Raw genomic sequence first — 23156 nt, 5'->3', positions numbered from 1 at the left:
TACCAGCAGATCAAATCTCAACATTAGTGCAATATTAATAAGGTGGATTGTATAAAGAATATTTTTATTTTTTTTACCGGAAAACGTTGCACAGATTTGCTTATTAGACCATTATTTTCTTTCTCCACTGAGTGCTGGTGATTATCGAAGTGTCACATTTCAGCTTGTGCATTAGCCCCTCCTGATGGTGCGACGTGCTGAAATAACAGGTGGAAATCATAATTTTTTAAAAACTGTTGTAAAACGAATAATGTCAATAATATCTCATTCAAACCAAGAATTGATTACTTACATGGGAGGAGTGTACATTGGGGAAGGTTAGGATACCATTGGCCATTACTTGCACAGGTAACAGTGTTGGGGCCAGTCCTCATGTAGCCACGGTTACACACGATTGATATCATCTCCCTGTACTGATACACTACATTCTGAGGTCCAGTCCAGCGGGCGTCGGGCACATTTGGAGATTTACATGTTTTTTCTACAGAGGAAAAAGAGCTAATGTTTAAAAAAGAAAAGGGATATAATGTATAAAGATTTTTTTTAAACTGTTGTTGTCACTATAGCATTAAGGACCTTCGCATGTTGGAGGAGGAGCGCTCCATGTTCCATCCTTGGTACACCAAATCTCCCTTTGTCCAATGAGGGTTCCTGCTCTACACTGATAGCCAATCACAGTCTTGTATGTGTAAGATGGCTCCTCAGGGCCTGTCATCTCTGCATCGGTTGCCTCTGTCGGAGGGTCACACTCCACAGCTGGAAGAGATACATACAGCAGTGTTGGCACTAATGAAAGTGGAAGGGGAAATTAAAACAATGCTATGGACGCTCACCACACCTTCACACACGGGAACGCGTCCATCCCAGCCTTTACTCAGACAGTTTCTGGTTGCCTGTCCCACGAGACGATGCCTGATGAAAGGATGAATGTAAAAATTAAATTTTCATTGAGGGACAAATCATAGTCTTGGGAAAGTGGGAAGAATAATTATATGTAAAAAAGCAGTGCAGTATAAAAAAGTTCTTTTTTTCCTCACCCCTCATCACAGACGGCTGTAGCAGAGTCTCCAAACTCTACTCCAGTGTATGTAAACTGTCCTTTCAAAATGTCCCCTGCATGGCCACATGACTTTCCTTTTTTGAGCATGAAAAAGATAAAGTTCAAGAGTTTTAACAGGTCATTCTCACCTTGTTAAATATAGTTTATATATTTACTGTATATGCAGTGCATCAAAAGGTGACTGTGTCAGCTGGACTATAAAGGAAGTCAACCGACCTCCACAGGGCCACAGTAGTCCTACTGCATTAACTACATATCAAGGACACCAGAGTTTGACATGTTTCTGTCTGTGTTCCTTTTAAACCCGCCTCTTGCTTGAGTTAGGTAATCTATGACAATGATAGTCAAATTGTTGTATAAAGTTTTAAATAAAAAGGCTTGACTGAAGGACTCGAAAAGTCTCACGTTCACATCTCATCTGCAGTGGCGTCCACTTCCCCTTGATACACTTGCGAAAGCGACTGCCGCCTGTTTGAATGTGTCCAATGTTGCACACGTATTGCACTCTGTCACCAGAGCCGAATGATGTCACTTTGATGAACTTGTCAGCAAGGTGCACGTTGGAGTTCATGCCGGACACAGGCACACCACATCCACCTGCTGAACAGATTTGAAAGAGAGGAAAGGGTCAGTTATAGAAACAAACTTTGTACATCTGCCTTTTAAAAAGGTGGAATGTTTTCATCATCTCAGTTTATTAAAAAACTACGATTCTGGAGAACGCTTGTTGTCAAAAATCACTTTGTCAAAATCAGTTTACATGCAACATGCCCGTTTACAGAGCCTAGGCTGTGTATTAACACCGATTCTCTTTTTATCCAGCGCACACAGCACGGACAGATAACGGAGGTTGACGAGATATTCACCGATTTTGTCAAAAAGTTATCTCGACAACAAGCCTTCTCCAGAATCGCTGACTCCGCAAGGGTCTGTACTTGGTCCACTGTTGTTTTCTATGTATATCAATGACCTACCAAACTGCTGTCCGGGGTCCAACTGTCAAATGTATGCTGATGACACTGTTATCCATGTGTCCAGTAAAACACCAAGTTTAGCAGGTGAGCACCTGCCACAAGCATTACTCAGCATTTCAAAATGGCTTGAGCTGTCTCAGTTGACCATTAATGTGAAGAAAACCGTCTCCATCCGTAATAGACCTGTCACCGATGTTTTTGAGGTACGGATCAAAAATGAATTAATTTAATCAGTAAATGAAGTAAAATATCTGGGCATCATCCTGGATAAGAATTTAAAATTTGTTACGCAGGTTAAGTATGTTGCAAAGAAGGTCAAACTAAATCTAAACTGTTTTCGTTTTATAAGAAGGGACTTGTCATGTCAAACGGCCAAATTATTTATGCACGCAATGATTTTTTCTCATTTGTCATACTGTATCACATCATGGTCACAAACTTCTTCTACCACATTAAAACCTATCTTTTCAATATACAAACAGACAATAAAAGTCATGGACCGGAAACCCATGAGATGGCATCACTGTGGCATTCTAAGAACACACAACCTTCTCACCTTTGATAACTTTATTAATTTGAGTAATCTTAAATTGTTTTTCAAGTGTGTAAATAACCATGTCACCACTGTTGTCTGAATTGGCCATCAGACGTCAAAGCTCTCGTCGGGCAAATACACGAGCCTCCATCAATGGTGATTGTCTTGTTCCAATGCACAAGACATATTTCGGTCAGTCTGTTTTCTCTGCAAAGGGGGCAAAACTGTGGAACCTCTTGCCCACTAGTCTAAAACTAGAGACTAATAGTTTTAACAGAGAACTTAAACAACGGCTCAAATCAAATCAACAGTGCTCACACAAATAATTTACAACTGGTTTATTGTTTGATCATGCTGCCTTTGTTTTACTCTACGTAGCCTATATATATATATATATATATATATATATTTGACTCATTATATTGCTGCTCTGTATTCTATTGTATACTGCATTTTTAATCTTTTAGTTATCATTGTTTTATCAGTATTTGATCTTGTTTCTGTTTTGTTTAGTTTATTTTGTTGTTTTTAAAAAAGCCTCCTGTGGACAGGTGTTGTAAACTAGCATTTATGCTAACACAATGTAAACAATGCATCTGGTTCGTCCAATGACATTGTCATGTCCATGTCCAAATAAAATCTACTACTACTACCTTTTAAGACAAAAACAAACACACACAATTAGCAATCCAGTAGAACTACTGACTCACTTTCTTTATCGGCTAGCAGAGTTTTATCATCAGGTGAAGGCAGGCAGCGCGGAGGCTGAGGCTGCCACTGTCCGTCTGGACCACAGCTGATCTTCTGAGCTCCATCCAGCTGGAAGCCCTGACTACAGGTGAAGGTCACGTGGTCTCCCACCTGGGAAACAGAGACACCTCCTCCACTGCTCACAGAGTTGACCACGGTGGGGCTGGAGCAGGTGGCCTCTCCCTCTGAAGACATTCAAAATGATATGTTAACAGGTCATTTTTAGATAGAAACTTGTGGCTTTTAGATAAAGGTTAAAAAGGTGTTTTAGGATGTGTAACTTTTCATTTTAGAAGGTGGATTTTTTTCTTTGTTCTTATGTATTGTGCTTTTATTTTGATGTTTGTTTGTTTTTAATGCAGAAATTCCTATCATCCAAGTATCTATAACTTTAAAGATTATAAAGACAATGTCTGCAACTCACAATCCTGTTTGGAGGAAAATGTGCCAGTACATAGATTAAGGTCTTGAGACTATTGCGATAAAAAAAGGATAATAATATAAAATATTCAATTTAAGAGCCATTTGAAAGACTTATAAGAATAGTTTGATGATTATCATCAGGACAATATGATGAATCACAATTATGTTGGCCAGGATAATCATGACCTGAAATGTTACAATCGTCCCATCCTTTCACACAACCTCACGATGTAGAACAAAATATTTCACAACTTTTTTTTTAGTAGAATGGAATATCTGTTTGAATGTGACGCACAATAGCGATGACGATGACTGGAAATGTTCATATTGTCTCATGTCTGACACATACAAAATCCAAATGCACGACTTGCTTATTTAAAAAAATGTATTGCACATTACGCATTACTTTCGAATGAACACCTAAATTATTTCGCAATTTCTTTAGTACAATGGAAAATCTGTTTCAGTGAATGAGCAATTACAATGATGCCAGTATGTGATTTGATCCCTTAATCCATTCAGGCAGACGTTACTCAGTCTTATCACAACACGATTGCATACCTGTTCAGCAGGTGTGGCAGTCACAGAGTGTACAATTATGTATTGGTTGGTATGAATTGGTATGATGATTGAGTAAGAACGTTGTGATGTACGTGCCGTTGCCCACCTTCACAAGATGGGAATTCACCAGACCATCCATCCCTCTTGCAGATCAGGTATTTGGGTCCTTTCAGAGTGTATCTATCAGCATGGACATAAACTGTAGAGTTAAAATACAAACTCAAGACACTAATTCTGTACAAGTTCCTTCAGGCTTCAACTCACCCCTTGTTGCATACAGCATTAGCCTTCTCCCCGATGAAGGAATTCCCTTCATAATCTAACTGGCCATTAAGTAGATCCCCGGCATAGCCACATGATTTCTCTGTTAGAAATGAGACAGAGGGAACATGGCCATTCAAAACAGGAATCAAGACTGAAATGTGATAAGCCAAATGAAGAAGAATGAATAAATTGTATTTTTACGATGTGATTTCTGAAAACAGTGAAAAGTGTCTGGTCTGCTCGATTGTTTCTTGAGCTTAAACACTAACATTTGTTGGCTCTTTTAATATACGTTGTGCTCTGAATTCAATGTGTGAAATATCTATATAGATTCTCCAGGTTGGGAAAATAATTTTTGCACTGGTTTACTGTTGCCAATTTAGAATGTATTGGTAATACATTCCTGCTGGGATGGTATACACACTGTTGCCGATAGATACATTTTCATTCTGCTGCCCTGCTTATCACTTCAAGGACGAACACGCTGTTCACACCAAGAATTCACTTCTTAAATGATACTCCTTATACAGTATATCCATCTCCACAATTGTTATCTTTAGTCTCTCAGCTGATTTTCCACCACAAGTAGGGAATACATGAAAATCAAGCACCTGTTGATGGATCAAGTGTTCTACTTTACCACCATACGAGAAAAAACACATTCAAATCACAGGTATTTCAAAATATACACTTATTTTCAAGTATTTTCAATTAATATCAAATGCCACTGCTACTTAATAAGTCATAATTAAGTCAATTAATATGTTAACTACAAATCCAAAACATTTACAGATTCCGTTTTATCAATTTTTTATCAAGCTGAATTTTTCACACTCTAAATATTATTATTATTATTATCTTACAGTTTAGTCTAATAGCAACACTACTTCCATTGGTGGAGAATGTGTGTGTGTGTGTGTGTGTGTGTGTGTGTGTGTGTGTGTGTGAGGGGGGTTCTTTGACTCTTATCAGGACACAGTAGTGTTGGAACAGTTGTGGTTTGCACTATAAAGCAAACAAATCAACTCAAGTCTGTTCTCATTGATGGAGCAGTAGCCTAATGGTAGGCTATAGATAAGCACATCTTACTGTACAAAACAAAATAGATAGAAAAATACAAAAATCTATGTATTCTCTCACTCTATTTTTTCTCTAGGCTATACTGTATGATTGTTGTGTTGGAATAAAATAAAGGTTTCCCACATGGTCGCTAGGGGGTGTCAAGCTGCACTGTTACTACCTCAAATCAGTTTAATCGCACAACTGATTTGCGAATATATCCCCGAAATCAATAATCTAGTGAAGAAGAAAAAAAATTAACAATCTCTTTTCCCTTTCGTCACAGAACTGGATGGCTAACTATAGTTCCAAGTAGCAAACTTACTTTCGCATTTGAGAGACAGTTTGGTCCACGTTCCCTGAGCAGTGCACTGCACAGCGCGCAGCCCTCTGGATGGAGCGAAGTCCTCTGCGCAGTCATAATACACCTTCGTCCCGCTGATGAACCGCTGTGTGGGGGGGAACCTCTTCGCAAGACTGGTTTGCGGGTATTCCAATGGTGCAGAACATTTCTTTGCTACTTGAGCTATTTTTTTAAAGGAAGATCAAGTGTTAAAATACCAAAGCAATAAAAAAATTCAACATGTGGATAGTTTTTTTTAAGGCTGTTGTTTTTGTTTTGTAGGCTACCTGAAGCAAGTAGGGCAAGCGATAAAACCAGAATACTCCTCCCGACGTTCCTCATGTCTGTCGTCCGTGTCTCGTGCGTGTAAACAAATCCTTCAACGCAGATTACAAGTGGCCGCAGGAGGATCTCACGAAGCAATTTATAGAGGACGGGTGGCTCAGCCCAGGAGACCAGCTGATTGACATGACACGTTCACTGACATCACATGAGAAGAGTACAGGAGGGTAGACACATACAGGCACCAAACAAAACAAAAAGGGTTTAACATGCCATACCAAGCTCAAATGATACATTATTATATATATTTTTTTTTTTGTTGCAAAGGGTCTTCCAGATCTTCACATTAAATCAATTATAACTATATTTTAAAACTTTGAAGAACTGCATGTAAGACACAAAAAGAAAACAAAAACTTCTAGGATAATTATATGTTTAGAAGATATATATATATATATTTAATAGTTTATATATTTGTGTTATATATTTTTCCCCACCTACATTTAAGTGCTAATGATTAGAAATACTGCTTACACCTCATGAAACCGTTTGAACACACCTAACCATTATAACCTTCATGAAGGTGTTTTTTATACACGCATGTTAAGAGTTAAATGCATGTGTCTGTTTTTGTTGTGGATTAGTCAAACTGGATGAGGCTGTTCAGTTTTTATATTCCTGCTATTTGATCCATGTAGCAGACCGGTTGGATTTCCGGTGGAGTCATAACAGAGCTTTGCCAACTTTGGTTTTTGAGTCACCATGACTGTGATTGTAAAGGATGATAGTGGCAATGGAAGTAGCAGCAGTCAGTGTGGGTGTTTCAGCTGCTCCATCTGTGGTCCTTAAATATATAGGCCTAGGCTATATTTTATGACCAGGGGCCAGGATAAATGAAAGGGCTGGTGAGATGATAAACAATTTAAGACTTTTATCCACTTTGGTTGTAATATTATGGATAGTTTCATCTTCTTGGAATGGAAAATGGAAATATTGAAGTAAAACAATACCTGAAAACTGAATAGTTCACAAGTAAATTAATGTTATTTCCACCTCTGGCCAGGGTCCACTTAGTTTTTCCATGGAGTCCCAGATATCAGCTCATTACAGTCCCTCTGCCTGGCGACACATGGTGGAGGTGTTTCAACTACGCATACTAATGATGCGTGGGCCTGCCTTATAAAATACACACTAAATATCAAACTAATTAGTCTGCAGTAAGTTTATTTAATGGTATTCATTTCTTTACTTCTAAAACTACTAAGAATGACTAGATTAGAGATGATCAGAGATTAAATTCTCTGATATACACTTGATTATTTCACCCTTTTCCTCCTCTTTCTTCCCTGATGACTCAACCAGCAGCAGCTTATACAAGTAAATCACAGTCATTTGTAGCATGTTGCAGAATCTGAGGTATTTAGTGAGTAGAAATAAGAACTTCATACAGAACAGGTTAGAACAACTGGCGACAGTACGAGTTCTGTCTCTTCCTTTTTTGAAATAAATGCAATTTGAAATGCCCATGATGACGGATGAAAAGACTTTATGGTCTTTTGATGTCACTTTTTCTAGCTCTTTGGGGACATGCAGTTTTTGCAAACAGGAAGGATACACCCATTGAACACACACACACTTGACTAAACTAAGAAATATTTTTTCTCTTTCATTTATTTGAAACGTGTACAGCACAGTGTACAGTAACATTAAAGCTCTTTTTAAGACTTCCATATTTTAAATACAGGTGAAACACTATATTTTGAATAACATGCACGTACTAACATTTTTAAATGCTCTTGATTACAATTGTCACAGCATTGCATTGGAATTTAAATAGCAAGGCACTCACTCTTGATACTGAAATCAAAACCATGTGTATGGATGTAATCCATTTGGATCCACTGCTGCTGAACACGTCAGTACTTTGGAGTTCAAAAGTGTGAGCAAGTGACTGAATATAGTGAAGCTGTAGAAGGCAAAACGTACAGGTAGGCATGATGAAAGAGAAGCGGATCACAGTAGCTGCAGCACTTTTTAAAATACTTCCCAAAACATTTCAGTAGTTTTAAACTACCCTTCAAAAATAAAATCACATTAATATGTCTTGTCAGACCACGCAATGGATGATGGACATTAACTGGGAATGTTTAAATAGGCAACTTAAAGAGAATCGGAGGGGGGAACTAAGGCTGTACCATGGCTTCCTTCAAGAGAGGCACACTCTTACACTGAAACTTAAGGCAGTTTCCAAGGTATGCAATTCACAATCAAAATGTTCTACATCTAAAACAGCAAAATACATGGAGTGTGCTAAGAACTAATGGATGGGTAGTGAGAGGCTCCTCACAGATCTTTGCATTATATATCTGAGCTGGGCTAGCAGCCCTAGATCTGAAGGCTATTGTGCAAAGGCATCGAGTTCATGTGTGTATGTTGGTGCACACTAATGCTAGCATGCACATAACTCATAGATATACAGTGTTACACAGATACAGTGACTTATACAGTACAGTGATTAAAAATCTTATAGTTGAAGCTGGATCGGATTTGACTGCTGGTCATAAGAAATGGTGATACATCCACATTGAGAGAAGCTAAATGGTAAAAACAAAAGGTGTAAGATGGAGGGTACAGAAGTTCCCACTGACAGATCAGAGGAAAAAGGCTGGAGATACCTCTGTCTGGGCTTCTTTTCATTTTCAACAGTGTCGTCTTAGTCTGCTGCGTTGAGACCGTTCTCAGAGTCCTGTAGAATGCAATAAGTAGAGAGAAAGAGAGAGTAGACAGCATTAATGAAAACACCAAACCAAAAAAGGAAAGAGGTGTTTGTTTTGACTGGCACAGACCGAAATGAGCTAATATTAAATTCTGAGGTCACCAGCCCAAGTAAAACACTCCCTTTCTGTGCCTTGCCAGTCTTAGAAGTTAAGTCAAATGAATAAAAGGTCACTTTGTTGGCAACAACTAAGATAGGAAGCACTGGAAAGAACTTTCCCGTCACCTCCAAGATGTTTGGAGTTCCACCTAAGTTTTGATGTAGTTTTTAATTTAAGTTTAAAAACTGAGAGAGAAAATAAATCTGTGAATTTATTTTTTTCATATTATTCTGATCGTTGTTTAATGAAAAAATAAAAAGCTTTCCTCTATGTTCTTTTTGACCAAATGGCTGAAGGTTAAAGGAAAACCATAAAGCTTTATGTAACATTTTCAAACTATTTGAGATATTGATGTTTACTATTTGCATATGAATGTATATTTAGAGCTTTTTTGATGCTAGAGGTCAGTTGTTAGTAAACTAAATTAATTTGGTCTTTGAATAATAGTTTTAAAAAGATAACTTTTACAATCAGTTTCGTCTCCACCTTTTCCTTCTCCCCTCCACTTAAAAACAGCTTTAAACCTCTATTACATACAACATATACACAGCACTGACCTCGCCTTGCAGCAGCTCTGCCCCCTCAAACGCCTCAGAGAATTGCATGCTGGGTAGAGTGGGGGCCTGGGACCTGCGGGTCTGTGGCGGGTTGCCCACACTGTAGAGACGAGGCCGTTTGATTTGGTCTTGGCTGGACAGCGGAGTGAAGCTGTTTCGCCGTTGGAAAGCCGGAGGCATGGTGTCTGGTCTGACTTTATTCTGATCAGTGAAGAGAAGAGGAGGTGGAGTGATTAACATTGTATTTTTAAATAATTATTTTATGTTGTACTAATTAAACCTCTTCCACTGCGAGTCTGAATTCAATGTGTTGATTTGAAGTGACAAAGTGTAACACCTTCTGAGTCTAATGGCCGTCATTATAAAAGGCCATAGTAATGTCTGTCTAAGCAGAGACAGGATATTAAACAAGAGCTTTCTCACTGAATGTGGTTATGTGTCAACACCCACTGTGTCTAGGAATCTTGGCTTTAAACCCTTGATGCTAATTAGCAAAAACGCTACAACCTGTACAGCTAGCAGTATGGTCTAGCTACAACATTTCTGAAAAAGGGGGTCTGGCTTATTTGGATTGATTTGGACCAATCACAAGCTCAGCAAGCAGCAATGGTGTCCTTGACAGACACAGAGCTGGCTGATCAGTTCCCCAGCCCTCTGGAACACAAGGCTACAGAAGGAGGCTGCGCTCCATAAAAACCCAAACCTCAGGCCACAAGACCAGCTTCTTCCTGTCTGCAGCTGACATCATCAACAACAACCAACACCCACTCACACAGATGCTTAGCCCCATACACACTACATGTTACATCTGACTCCATGCGTTACAATAAAACACATTTTGTGAATTATTATCTCTCTGCACATTGCACTTATTCTTCATTTTGTAAACTTTTGGCCAATATTTTGCACTTTCAATCATTGTTTTTTTAATCGAATTATTCTTGACTTTTGCATCACATGTTTCCCCCCCTCCCCTTTCTCTTTCTCTTACTATATTAATTGTTATGCACAAAGTCATCACCATATCTGGCTCCTAAAAGCAGAATTAGAAACAGCCATGTGTGATTTTGGTGAGAAATTTTAATTGGAAAAAAGTCACGACATTAGGGGTTAAACAGATCCAGACAGTGACATTAATAAACAGAGAAGTAATAATGAAAAGGTCTGGCGCTTACTAGTGGCCTGTCCCTGTGAGTGTTGACAGCCCCCACATCCAAGTCAAACTTGTCCACTTTACAACCTGGCAGTTGGAGACATTGAAAAAAAGATGTTACTACTGGACAAAGAAAAAGCTTTTTGGAAAGTTTTTCTTCACTTGTAAGAAATGTGGTGACTAACCATAAGCCACAGGGGTCAGTTTGAGGACAGCGTGCAGGGGACACTTCAGGTAGGGTATATCATCTGGAACAAATATAAGAAACAAGAGAAACTTCAGACTCTCTGTACAGTACAGTAGTTATATGAGCAGTTCCCCTTCAATGTGAATGTATTTTTCTCTCATGTTTTGACGGCATAGCACTCATTATGGAGCTTAAGCTCATGCTGTGCTTTATAAAAGGTATAGTGCATGTTTGCTGTCATACATGTTCCATAGGGGGATGCAGTGGGCTATAATGCCAGTCACAGCTGTCCCCCACACTTGTTGGTTTAGCTGTGGTTTAGACTTTAAAACAGATGCAGGACAGAGGAAACCCTCCCTCTGACCAGACCTAATTATGGAGTTATGCAGTAATGTTGGAACTTGTTACTGTGCGTTTCATTTTTTCCTTTGAACATCAGCACCCAGTCTAAGCGTAATCCAATAGAATAATTTAAGATCCAGCTGCCTTTGATTTTGTATTAACATATACTGTATTTTATATTCGAACACCTGAACTACTGAATATTTGTAGATATGATTAAAAGCATCATCAGGGCTGCTGTCCTGCTTTAAAATCAACAATGCTCTACTCATCTTCATGCTAGAGTATAGTTTGAATAATATGGTACATCTCTTCATCTGGTCATGTGGGACTGAAGTTGCTGAAGTTCAAAGTTTGTTTAATCTGGTTTGGGTGAAGCCAAAAATGCTTAGGGTGATATTTTCTTCTTGATATATCATTCAGCATTGGAAAACGACTGACTTTGGCGCCCCCTTCTGGCCAAGAAGGACATTGGGGCAGAATGGCAGTTATTTTCTTCAAGAATATATATTTGTTTAAATTAATACCCATAAAGATGTTTTGCAAAAATATGAAAAGCCTTGATTATGCTCCGTTTACCCTGTTTCTTGTAACTACACACAGGTAAACCTCTAATGCAATTAGTATAATTGAGCTAACAAGCTACGTACCAAAGCCTACATATAATCCTGTTACATGAGTCAAAGATATATTTACCTTCAGAACAGGGCTCCTTAATTCAAATGACAACAAACCAGATCAATTTGCAAAAAAGCTAAATATTTTGTGTGACCGTTATATTATACTTTTTTTTCTCCTCTTCTCATTTCAATCTCTTTTTGCTCTTTAAGGGTGAGGAGGCCTTTTATGTTTAGTACCTCTGCATCATGAAGCAGAAGCTTGTCTGTCTCATTAAAGGTTTAAACTGTGATATATCAGTCCACAGGTGCTATTGAATATCTCTCCAGTGTGTCTTCAACAACCCTCTCAGCAGTGTAGTTTAGCTGCAGCTCCACACTGTTTATCAGCACTCAGGGGAACAATATGGCCTCGGATAACTTCACTAAGCTCTTCTTTAAAAGCGATGATAAAAGGACAGTCACTTGAGCACAATTATTTTATGAGTTTAAAAAAAAAAACAGCTGTTAGCAGTGACTCAATGAGTACACTGCACACTGTACTGTTTATAAATCATGGCACTGTCTAGGCATGTGTAATGCGTTTGTGTGTGCATATAACCTGCGCTCTTGTCCAGGAAATAGGCGAGCAGGCAGCGCATGACGGCCTGATGACAGATGACCAGCACGTTGCCCTGTCGCTCCAGCTCCATGATAACTGGCTCCAGCCGCTGAACCAGGTCCTGGTAGGACTACAGCCAAGGGGAAAGGTTCACAAACTCAAATGATACAGAATTACATTATGTTTAAAATCATTTGACTGTTTATGATTAAAACCCTAATATGTCAGTTTCCATAAAAATTCTTAAAAGATGGAGTAAGCAACGTGCTATGAGTGCGCCGCAAAAAAAAAATGCCATTGTTAATACAAAGCCTAGGCTCTGTAAACGGGCATGTTGCTAGCGACGGTGGGCCCCCTATGTTAACAAACCAGTTTACAGAGCCTAGGCTGTGAATAAACACTGGATTTTCTATCAGAGCACACACACAGGTCCAACAAACTTGGACGAGAGATGGAAGAATCTTCATCAAAATGAATGGAGCTACACCCGAGGAAGCTAAAATTGTGCAAATCAAAACGGAGGAGGATTTGGATCAATTCCGGAGGGTTGAGGATCTGATCAACCCAAGCAGCGAGAATGAGCAAAACATCCGCTTGGATAAATGATCATGAAAGTCTGGAGTTATTAGCTAATCATTATTATCGGACCCAAATGAAATCATTGACCGTCCCAGACAATCACTTCTACATTATCGGAAAAAGAGACTGTCATTACCATACTGAGGATTAATTCATCAGATGCTTTCAAACAAATGGGAAATTGTCCATCATTCATTTTTAATAGCAGAAGTCTCTACACAAACTTTTCACAAATTAAGGAATATCTACAGAAATTCTCCAACCAGTTCAACATCAGAAACATGGATTAAAGAAGGCAAAAGCATGGACTTTGAACTAAAGGGATTTAAACTGGTTTGTGTCAAAATATAAGGTTTGAAATCGTAAATACAATGTGCTCTGCAATTGATAACCTTTTGGAATGTGTGACTATTGAAATTCTAATGAAGGATAAATGTTTAATTATCAGCTGTGTGTACAGAACACCCGATTCAAAAATGAAAGACTTTATAGAATACATGGGAGAATTACTTTCAAAGGCAAATCAAAAGAAGATATTTATCTGTGGGGATACAAACATTGATTTACTTTAAAAAAAAAATCATTCAGTGACTGAAGAATTTGTAAATACACTGCATGTTATGGGACTGCAGCCGAGGTCAGCAGACAGACTGACTGTTTTGAATACTTTTGCAGATGTGTTTAGACTACCAGATAAGAAATGGACAAGGCCATATCACTATCTGCATTGTCACAGGCAGAGAGGAAAATGGAAAGCATGTCTGTTGTACACTGGCAATGAATAAGGAGACCTAAAATTGTCTGTGTATTGGAATGCATCTTCTTAAAAAAATAAATAAAAATGTTTTAACTGTATCAGTAGCTGTGTATCTGTGTATCTGAATCTAATGGCAGTGGGGGCGGGACCTGATAAGCCTTTGGCTTCTCCTGCCACCCTTCGGACGATAACACAAAGTAATATGTATGAATATGCAAAGAGAAAATTGTGTATTGTGTGTAATTGTCCGGAAGAATAATAATAAATAAATAATTAAATAAATAAACAGTACAAGGACAGGTATTGGTTTCGTGAAGAGATATTCACAAAAAGTGATTTTGACAACAAGCATTCTCCAGAATCGCTCACACCACCTTTGAGTTCTGACTTCATCTATCAGTAACATGCAAACAGGTTGACTATCGCTTTGAAGGTAAGAGAAGGCTTTTACTTCTCCTCCAGGGTAGCGGTAGAAGTACTTGTCCTGGTCCCTCATGGCAAACTCCTCTGGGTATTTTTCCTCAATCATCTCGTACGTCATCTCTTCACACACTCCCTGAAACAAAAGGTAAAACAAGACACTTATCGTCTATGACACGCCCTCACTGTGTCTCTCTCTCTCTGTCTGTCTGTCTGTCTGTCTGTCTGTATGTGTGTCATCATAAACATACAGCATCGATTTCATTAAGGATCTTCCACTGCTCGTAGGGGACTCCTAGCTCCTCTGCTGTCTGAATGGTGCGTCTCAGCTGGCTGGTCCAAACCTTCAGGTCGGTCAGACGGTGCTCTTCAGCGAAACCCTTCAGTTCTGCTGCAAACTGAGAGACGGAACACATGTAAGACTTGAGAACTGACAACTGAATTCATCCTTTTCATAATGGCCCTAATATCTGTTGACTCTTAGCAACAGGATTGTATTCAAAATAGACGTATTGAACTTTGTTGAAGACTTTTGAAATTGCAAGATTATTTCAATTTGTACAGGCTATACCGTATTTAAGAACCAGCTCAACATTTCTGCAAATACACATATTTTTTTTTATTTCTTTCTTGCCCGGAGTTAATTGAGAAGATTGATACATCTCTCAAATAGCACAACACAACAACTGTAAACATGGAGAAATAGCTCTGTTAATAAGAAAAAAAACGTAAGGAGAAAAAAGGGCCATGCTTGCTGTTACCCCATTTCTGGTTTTATGCTAAGCTAAGGGACTGACTGTAGCTTCATATTTAAAATGTCAAATGCGGCATCAAATAAGTGTATTTCCTTTGTCAAACTATTCATTTTAACGCCACGTAAAAGCACCTGTCTCCCTCTCTCCGACAGCTCAGAGTCTCCCCCGATGCGTCCCTCCACATTGTGTTGGCTCTCTCCGTGGCGACAGAGATAGATGGAGTGGGAGTGCACGTGGATGTTCATGAGGTAGTAGACGATTTTACTCTGGATGTAGTCCTGGACTCTGTTGACCAAGAAACGACGGCCCACATTGATCACCTGGATGAAGGACAGGTTCCTGTAAAGTCGGGGTGAAAGAGGGTGGAACATTTCAATCATAGTAAAAGTATCACTGAAGACCTTTGAAGAGTGACTCGAGGACAAGAGATATCTTGTACTTTTGGTGCAGTCTAAACATCCTGACATTAGACAAAGGTTCAAGGAGATCAACAATCCTTCCTCCTCTGTACAAACAAAGATCTAAGAAAAAAAGGAAGAATGTTTGAATAACATATGATGAGCTACTGCTTCCACCTGCTGGACAGTTTCTGAAAGTGCATGTTCTCACCCTCTAACACTGCTTCTGAATGATGTTGAAAAGTGATAAACAATGTCAACAAAATGGCCTCTTACTTGTCGTGTTGGTCCGGATCCAAAGGTTGGTACGTGACTTTATAACATTCTATCCTCTTGAGGAAATCCTCCATGACACTTTCTCTGTCTCTCTCAGGGTAATCTGGGCTGGACACCTTCACATCCTTTGGGACAGAGAAAATTTTAAGAGATGGCTCAACGTGTCCTCTAACAACTCATTGACAAACATGTTGCTTATGATTAAAGGTGCATTATGCAGTTTCAGGGGAGGGGGATTTGTTTACATTTGCAGAGCCTGCAGCGACTTAGTAAAACATACTCACTCTAAATGTAATTCTTAGTATTGAATAATTCATAAAACAAAATTATTTTGATTCACATTGAACCAGACGTAACACTAGAATAGGTTTGCAAACAAAACTGTGGGCCCTGATCATGTAAACAATAAACAGTGAAACAGTAACTGTTCAAGTATCTTTCTAACTTCAAACAGTGTTCCAGGGGGAAAAACATTTTTTCCTGGTTGTTCATTCAATTATGACAATATACCTTAGAAAATGTTCAATTCTCTGACACACCCAGAGTTACATAGTGTACCTTTAAGCTTAAAAAGTCAGGAGTGCTTTTGTAATTTACCATGATGTTTTCTGCGATGACATCTGGATCGTAACATAAAGATTCAACGAAGAACACCTGACAAAAGACGGCATTAATTAGAAATTCATTCAAATTGAGCTTCAAGGGTCAGATAAACAGTGTGTCTATCAACCTTGTATGCGTTATCCTTTGCAAAATTAAGGATGAGTTCCCTCCTCTCCCTGGTGGTGTTGGTGGCATCAAAAACCTGACGGAAAACACAATATAGTCAGGCAAAATCAAATTACAATTATATATATATATATATATATAAAAATATCTATCTATCTATCTATCTATCTATCTATCTATCTATCTATCTATCTATCTATCTATCTATCTATCTATCTATCTATCTATCTATCTATCTATATATGAAACGCTTTTTTGTGTGCATCCTTACAGCGATCTGACCTCCCTCCTCATTCAGATAGGCCTTCACGTCTTCCAGTGCCACCAGAGCGCACTGTCTGAGGAAACATAGCAAGAGAAAGGAAAGTAAAGTCAATTTAAAAATATCTTAAATACGTCATGTGCTGACATATTGTGGCCCCATTTGATACACAAACAATGTGCAGTAAAAAAGGGCATTTGCATGGCTGGCCTGCATGAAAAGTAAACAGACAGGACAGCCCACTTCGACATATGCAGAGTGTGTTGTGAATCTACTACAGACTATGACGAGGATACTCACTTTCTAATTTGCATGGCTTCCTTATTGTCGTGTCTGAAGAAGTCATAGGACTTGTATGACTGCACTGCTTCTCTCCTATAAACTCCAAGGTTAAATACTGCAAGGGAAGCCAGAAATACAGAGTCAAAGATATTACATGTAAAGGCCGTTAAAGGTGTGTAGGGGTACGTGTTCACGTGTACGACACGTGTGTACGTGTGCCTGTCTGTGCTCTTTAACTCAAGTGAGTTCACCAAACCAGTTCTCCTGCGTTCCATTATGATGAAAACAGGCAAGTACAGAGCTGTCAACCAGCATAGCCTTAAGCACATGATTTTCACATAAGTAGTATCTCTCGCACTATTGCAGTCCTCATAAAGTAACAATGTAATTTATCATAGTACCACCCCGATTACACTGGGGCCTCCCTTCCAAAAGTAACTACATACTTTCATTTCAATACAATGTCTCAAAGAGGCAGTCAATCCAGCCTATTACTTGATTTTTTATTGGTTTTATTTCCTGTGCAGAGATCAAATGTTACAAGGGGGCATGTGACTGAAACATGTGTCTCTCCTGTACTGACCCTTAGTTGGCACTCCGATCCAGTTGAGGTAGCGTGTCAGCTTCTTGGATATGTAGGTTTTCCCCCTCGCGGGCAGCCCAATCATCACTATCACTGTCGGAGAATTGGTCATGTAGGAGGCCCAAGCTGCAGGTTGCACACACAATAGTCATGCAAGACACACACACACACACACACGCACACACACACACGCACACACACACAAACACGCACGCGGCAGGCAGACAGACAGACAGACAGACAGACAGACAGACAGACAGACAGACAGACAGACAGACAGACAGACAGACAGACAGACAGACAGACAGACAGACAGAGATATTATTCACCAAACATGCAAAGACAATGTATTCCCTACGCAAGTGTTAAGCCCTTGCTTTAACATTAAACATGCCATTCAAATGTGCTATTACTAATAAAAGGGCAGCTGCGCTTTCTGTACACAGAAACACGCACAGTGTAAACTGACAGCAGGGAGAAGGGAGGGGTTGTGAAATAATCCAATGTCACCCCTGCAGCGTCCAGCATGCCGGCCGGTTAACATTCAGTTTAACATTTGCGTCATATCCTTGTCATCTGGTTAATGTTTCTCAATGTGCTGCTCCTTAGCAACCCAGTGCAGTAATCCTGACTGTCACCTAGTTGGCTGGGACAAGGAACGGAATTTTTTTTTTCTGACCACCCTCAGCTCAGGGGAAAACAAAAACCTTCCAAAACAATATACCCCGACTGTACGAGACAAGACTTGACTGGAGATTCTACAAACAGATGCCTGTGAGTTTCAGACCCAGCATGGAGGAGTGCTTTAGTATTCCTGACCTAGTTTGATGGAAGCAGTTTAGATCTTTGTCAAACTTCCTGATTAAAGACTTTACTATGAGGTCAAAAAAGCAGAGCTCAGTTTTACAGCTTTAGCGGCTGAATGTTGACCTTGCTTATTACAGTGCTACCACGCTTCAAAAAGGTATGAACTTGGACAAATACACCCACACACTCACTGTATACATACTAACAATGACAAGAGGTGTGTCAACCTTGGGCTGTCGAAACCATATCAGCGACCTTTCTTTACCTGTGGCCAACAGAGTAGGAAATATGACGAAAGAACCGCTTGGCAGTGTTACTGCTTATTAAATAATGATTATATATAGTTAGGGTGCACGGAGTTCAATAATTAATACACAGTAGGTTAGTGTATCAGATAATGAGTCACCATTTCACATTCAGGAGACACAAACACTCACAGCACTTCTTTTCCTTGGCCCTGAGGTCCGTCCTTTTGGCCTCTGCGGGGCCATCTGCAGGTCTTTGCTGTCTGGCAGCAGCCATGACAACTGTGATCCGTGACTTCCTTCAAACCTTCCTCGGCTGGTCTGGGAACAGCGAGCTCTCGTCAGTAGTAGGATGAGGTCAGCATCTCTCTGGAGAGGACAGGACGTTGCTGCATCATATCAATCAGAAAGATGTGCACACAATACAGTTCATTGACGACTGAAGTTCAGATCCAATGTAATGCAATATTTCTCAGATATATCTTCGGTTTCTGAAGACATACAGCAAACATGAAAAGACTTGAGTATTTAAACATATTTCAGAAGCTCACCATGAAGTCACCAGAGCTTACAATATTTGTGCAGTTAGTTTGATAACAGAAAATACAGGTCCTTTCTTCCAATTATTAAGCTATAAATATGGCACTCTGCTGCAGTGGTTTACATCTGAACAGTTATTGGCACAAGCTTCGCAACTGTGAATGTGCTTGCTGGCTTGTTTTAAGGCCTCAACTTACTAATACTGAAAACCTAAATAATTAGTTTACCAGATGGCAGAGAAATCCAGTCAAATCTGGATCCAGTCAATTATAGGTTCAGTTCATTTGATCAAACAATGAAAACCCAAGTTTTTCTTTTGTTTCAAGCAAATTTGACACTTCAAGTTCCTTTTTACTTTCAGTATTCTGTTAGTTGTTGCACCAAACTCATTAGGCTACTGATTTCACTACTGTCGCTACCAGGGGTGGATTACTGCACGGGCACACCGGGCACAGACCCAGGCACCCAAGGGCTCAGGGGGGCCCTAAGCCAGAGATACTGATAGTAACTTTTCATGTTGCATAGTAGTCAAAGAGCTCAGTCAGTCATGTCAATAACAGGGTCCAAAAAAGAACAAGCCTAAATATAAGGATACTCATTAAAATGTAACAAGATAGAAATCAGCATGGGACCCTCAACTAGTAGGGGAGAAATACAAAAGCAAGTTAAAAACAACAGCATTAGTAGCTCTGTCTAAGGGGCTTCATGAGGGGCCTTGAAGGCCCCCTCACACATACAGAAATTTCTATGTGTAAATTCTATACTGTTCATATAAAGTAGCTAGCCACCCTTTATCTGTTGAAATGGGCTTCTCCATCATAAAACATGGGTCTGCAGACCAATCTACTGTACTGTTTTTACAATTGCAGAGTAAAGAGTGCTGTCTGTTTAAGAAAAATCTGAAAAATAATGTTCCTTCTGCATCTCAGGATTTGATATAGCCTCTAAAAGTTCCTCTCAAAGTGCACCAGATTGATGCATTTTACTTTAAAAAGGTAAAAAAAAATCCGGGGGGGCATGCCCCCGGACCCGCCAATAAGGACCAGGGTCCCTCCAACAGTATCCCAAAATCCTGTGGGAAAGACTTCCTTAATATGTTTTTGCCATTAATTGTATGTATCTGTGTGGAAAAGTCAGTGTACCTGACTGGATAGGGAGGAGTGGGGGGCCCATTAAGAGTTTGTGCCCAGGGAACCATCTCATAATCCATCAATGGTCGCTACTGCATACATCCTCCTCCTGTAAGTGATGGGTAACTGTACAAGCCTCAAATAGCCTACCCAGCTAGTCAATTATAAGAAAACTGTTGTCTAACACAGCACAATAAAGTTCAACATGTCTACTACTCTCACATGAAACCAAACACCTACACACGGTATGTTAATAGTGAGAAGTTGAATCACGGTGTCATCCTGACACCTCAGCTAGCTCTGTACTTCCACTCTTGGCCTGCAAAGTTCATCACTTCTGCTTTGACGAACAGAAATGTCGTTTAAAAGACAGAGAAAAAAAGATAAAACTTTAAAGCAAAGCCAAACGTATAAGAACTTACCACTTTCCAGCAGGTGCAGGAGGATATTCTTTTCCCCCCTCTTTATTACGATGATGCCGTCCCCGCTGGCTTCCACCGCCCGGAGACGACTACTTCTTCTCGGATGTTTTAGCTCCGCCTTCCCCCTGGTGTCCTCTGACTGCATTTTCCGGTTATACTTTCCAAAATAAAATCTCGAAAAACACAGCAACTCTGAACAGTTTGGAACTGATATAACACCAACAAGCGCTACATCAGAAAATAGGCCTAAAACGCTTTATTCTATTCTTGCCTATTTAGCATAGGCTATATGTAGGCTATTATCAATGTCGGCTATAAGCCTATGTTTTCAAGAGTTTTCTTAAAGATTCCTTTATTTTTTTTAAGATATTTTTTTGCCATTTTCAAGCTTTATTTGACAGTTCAAATTTGAAATGGGGAGACAGAGCGAGAGAGAGAGGATGACATGCAGTGAAGGTCCACAGGTCGGATTTGAACCCGCGACTACTGCAACGAAGGCCGGAGCCAATATGGTGCGCGCTCTATCCACTACGCCACCAAGATTATTTTAAATTTGACTGGGAGTTTTTAAAGCTATAAAGCTAAGCTCAGTGAGAGCACTGGCTGAATGTTTTTGACCTTGTTACTGTGTGGTGGGAGAAGTAGGCCAGGCTATAAGAAAACAAGTTAAAATTACAATATTTCCTCTAAACATTTATCGAAGTAGCATAAAGTAGTAGGCTATCAAATGGATCACTTATGATTAGGCTATAGCTCTGTATCAATGTTTTTTTGTTCTTTATAAACTATGTGCGAGTTTTATTTGTTGGTTAACATTTTGACTAGCCTGCCTATGTGATATGCTCCTTGACTTTGTTTCAGTGCATCAGATTTCAAAGCAGCGACATTATTTTATTTTGATGGCAGGTTTGATTTGGTTATTTTTAGCTGACTTGACGCGTCTGCTCCAGATTCTTTGCTGCTCTTTCATCACAAAGCCCGCGGGGGGCGCTACCATATAGAACACTGTGTTCTATATCTATGGGCGCTACGGTCAGCAGCCGTGACGTAGGCCTACAGAGACGCTCCTGACAGCATCGATCCTACCGAATGTCCATTCATTCATGATATTAATGGCACTACATGTGGAAAATTCATGTTAGGTGAGTCATAGTTCCTGGACTCAGTATTATCATCTGTAGAGACGCACCTGTCACTTTACAGGACATTTTGTGACAGGGAGGATGACTATAGCCAATATAATCCAATACCCGAAATTCAAACATTTTTTTCTTTCCTTTCTTATCAAGTAATGTATGATGAATTATGCATTTATTCACTTATTAAAACCCTTCATGGCGACTTTAGTTCTTATGGTAAAACAGTGTTCTAAAACATTTCATATCAAACCGGTGGTGGACCAACAATAGGCCTACATTAGCTGCAAAACACAAAAACAGACATTATGTAGATGTAAACCAGCCTATGCCAGGATAAGGTTAAAATAATGTGGACAACTACACATCACACCAATATGTGAAAGTGTTGAATATTTTAATGCATTATCATGGTTATTAATATGCTCCTAATTCAGCCTCCACACTGCTGGGAAGGCCTTTTCACATAATGTTCGAGCCTGACCGCTACCATTCAGCCACAAGAGCATCAGTGAAGTTGGACACATTGATGCTTGGCAATAAATCCTGGCATAGAGTCAGAGTTCCAGTTAATCTGAACAGAGCTGGGTGGGTTGGACGTCAGGGCTGTGCGCATAAGTTATGTTGTTTCCCAGCAATTAGAGAGAAACTTTTCTTTTAGGAAAGTGTCTGCACACAGGAGCATTGCCATGTTGAAAAAGGAATGGGCCTTCCACAAACCATTGTTTGAAATGTGTGGCATTAAGATTTCCCTTAATTGGAACTGATAATAATATCCTAAAACCAAAAGCACAGTGTGTGGACAGTGGCTCCCACATATTTTAGTTCATACAGGGGGAAGTCTCCACATAGTGTACATTGCTGCTACCACGTACTAAAGTGAACTAAAATGGAAGTGTTTTGATGAGCCTTGTTTTATTTCAAGTTATGAAATAATAAAAGAACTGAGGCAAAAAAATAAATTGACTTTGGGATCACAAACAGTGTTTTTCTAGATCTGGACACTATTTCTACTAATCCAGATCCAAAAACAGATTTGAGGTAATTTATTTTGAACATATATCCAAGGAAAACACATCAAATGAGTGACATTCCCTTTTAATTGTAGCATTTTGAGCAACAGCTTATTCCATACAGAAAATATGCCACTTAACTCATTGCAATCACAATTCTTTATTCTCTGAAAAGAAACTAGTCTCACAGTGTCTAACTATCACACTTTCACATTGAAGAACCGCTTTGCCTTTAAAG

The 23156-nt window shown here is 39.4% G+C and overlaps 2 protein-coding genes across 4 annotated transcripts; both read right to left on the bottom strand.

The window, feature by feature from the left end:
- Positions 1 to 45: 45 nt before the first annotated feature.
- LOC307253173 (complement receptor type 1-like) lies at positions 46 to 6412 on the bottom strand. The gene is made up of 11 exons (XM_080031072.1): positions 6257 to 6412; positions 5952 to 6152; positions 4568 to 4667; positions 4410 to 4483; positions 3280 to 3504; positions 1466 to 1660; positions 1038 to 1134; positions 839 to 912; positions 577 to 756; positions 293 to 481; positions 46 to 197 (listed from the first exon to the last, which is right to left on the bottom strand). The coding sequence occupies exons 1-11, from the start codon at positions 6309 to 6311 to the stop codon at positions 172 to 174; spliced, it is 1416 nt and encodes a 471-aa protein (XP_079887198.1). The 5' UTR covers positions 6312 to 6412; the 3' UTR covers positions 46 to 171.
- Positions 6413 to 7904: 1492 nt separating this feature from the next.
- LOC307252813 (6-phosphofructo-2-kinase/fructose-2,6-bisphosphatase 2-like) lies at positions 7905 to 20888 on the bottom strand. Of its 3 annotated transcripts, XM_080030612.1 has the most exons (17): positions 20770 to 20859; positions 18870 to 19066; positions 17626 to 17751; positions 17061 to 17157; positions 16770 to 16836; positions 16500 to 16574; positions 16367 to 16423; positions 15770 to 15894; positions 15227 to 15434; positions 14592 to 14738; positions 14372 to 14476; positions 12585 to 12714; positions 11023 to 11085; positions 10860 to 10924; positions 9685 to 9885; positions 8927 to 8997; positions 7905 to 8845 (listed from the first exon to the last, which is right to left on the bottom strand). In XM_080030612.1, the coding sequence occupies exons 2-16, from the start codon at positions 18952 to 18954 to the stop codon at positions 8965 to 8967; spliced, it is 1584 nt and encodes a 527-aa protein (XP_079886738.1). In that variant the 5' UTR covers positions 18955 to 19066; positions 20770 to 20859; the 3' UTR covers positions 7905 to 8845; positions 8927 to 8964. The 3 variants fall into 3 exon arrangements, with proteins under 3 accessions (XP_079886738.1, XP_079886737.1, XP_079886736.1); XM_080030611.1 differs by having other exon boundaries at positions 7905 to 8997; positions 18870 to 19046; positions 20770 to 20888; XM_080030610.1 differs by having other exon boundaries at positions 7905 to 8997.
- Between the last annotated feature and the right edge of the window lie 2268 nt (positions 20889 to 23156).

Source organism: Ammodytes marinus (genome assembly GCF_949987685.1).
Source record: "Ammodytes marinus genome assembly, chromosome: 7".
NCBI lineage: Eukaryota > Metazoa > Chordata > Actinopteri > Uranoscopiformes > Ammodytidae > Ammodytes > Ammodytes marinus.
The sequence above is the reverse complement of the archived record's forward strand: the minus strand, read 5'-3'. Positions and strand labels throughout refer to the sequence as shown.

Bases quoted from the DNA above. Each gene is read 5' to 3' on its own strand.
- LOC307253173 (XM_080031072.1), bottom strand. From the start codon at position 6,311: ATGAGGAACGTCGGGAGGAGTATTCTGGTTTTATCGCTTGCCCTACTT. The intron at 6,153-6,256 runs GTAGCCTACAAA...TTAAAAAAATAG, and splicing joins GCTTGCCCTACTTGCTTCAG to CTCAAGTAGCAAAGAAATGT. The intron at 482-576 runs GTCCTTAATGCT...TTTCCTCTGTAG, and splicing joins TCCTCCTCCAACATGCGAAG to AAAAAACATGTAAATCTCCA.
- LOC307252813 (XM_080030611.1), bottom strand. From the start codon at position 18,954: ATGGCTGCTGCCAGACAGCAAAGACCTGCAGATGGCCCCGCAGAGGCC. The intron at 17,158-17,625 runs GTCAGTACAGGA...CTTCCCTTGCAG, and splicing joins GATCGGAGTGCCAACTAAGG to TATTTAACCTTGGAGTTTAT. The intron at 12,715-14,371 runs GTAAAAGCCTTC...CCTTGGCTGTAG, and splicing joins ACCGCTACCCTGGAGGAGAA to TCCTACCAGGACCTGGTTCA.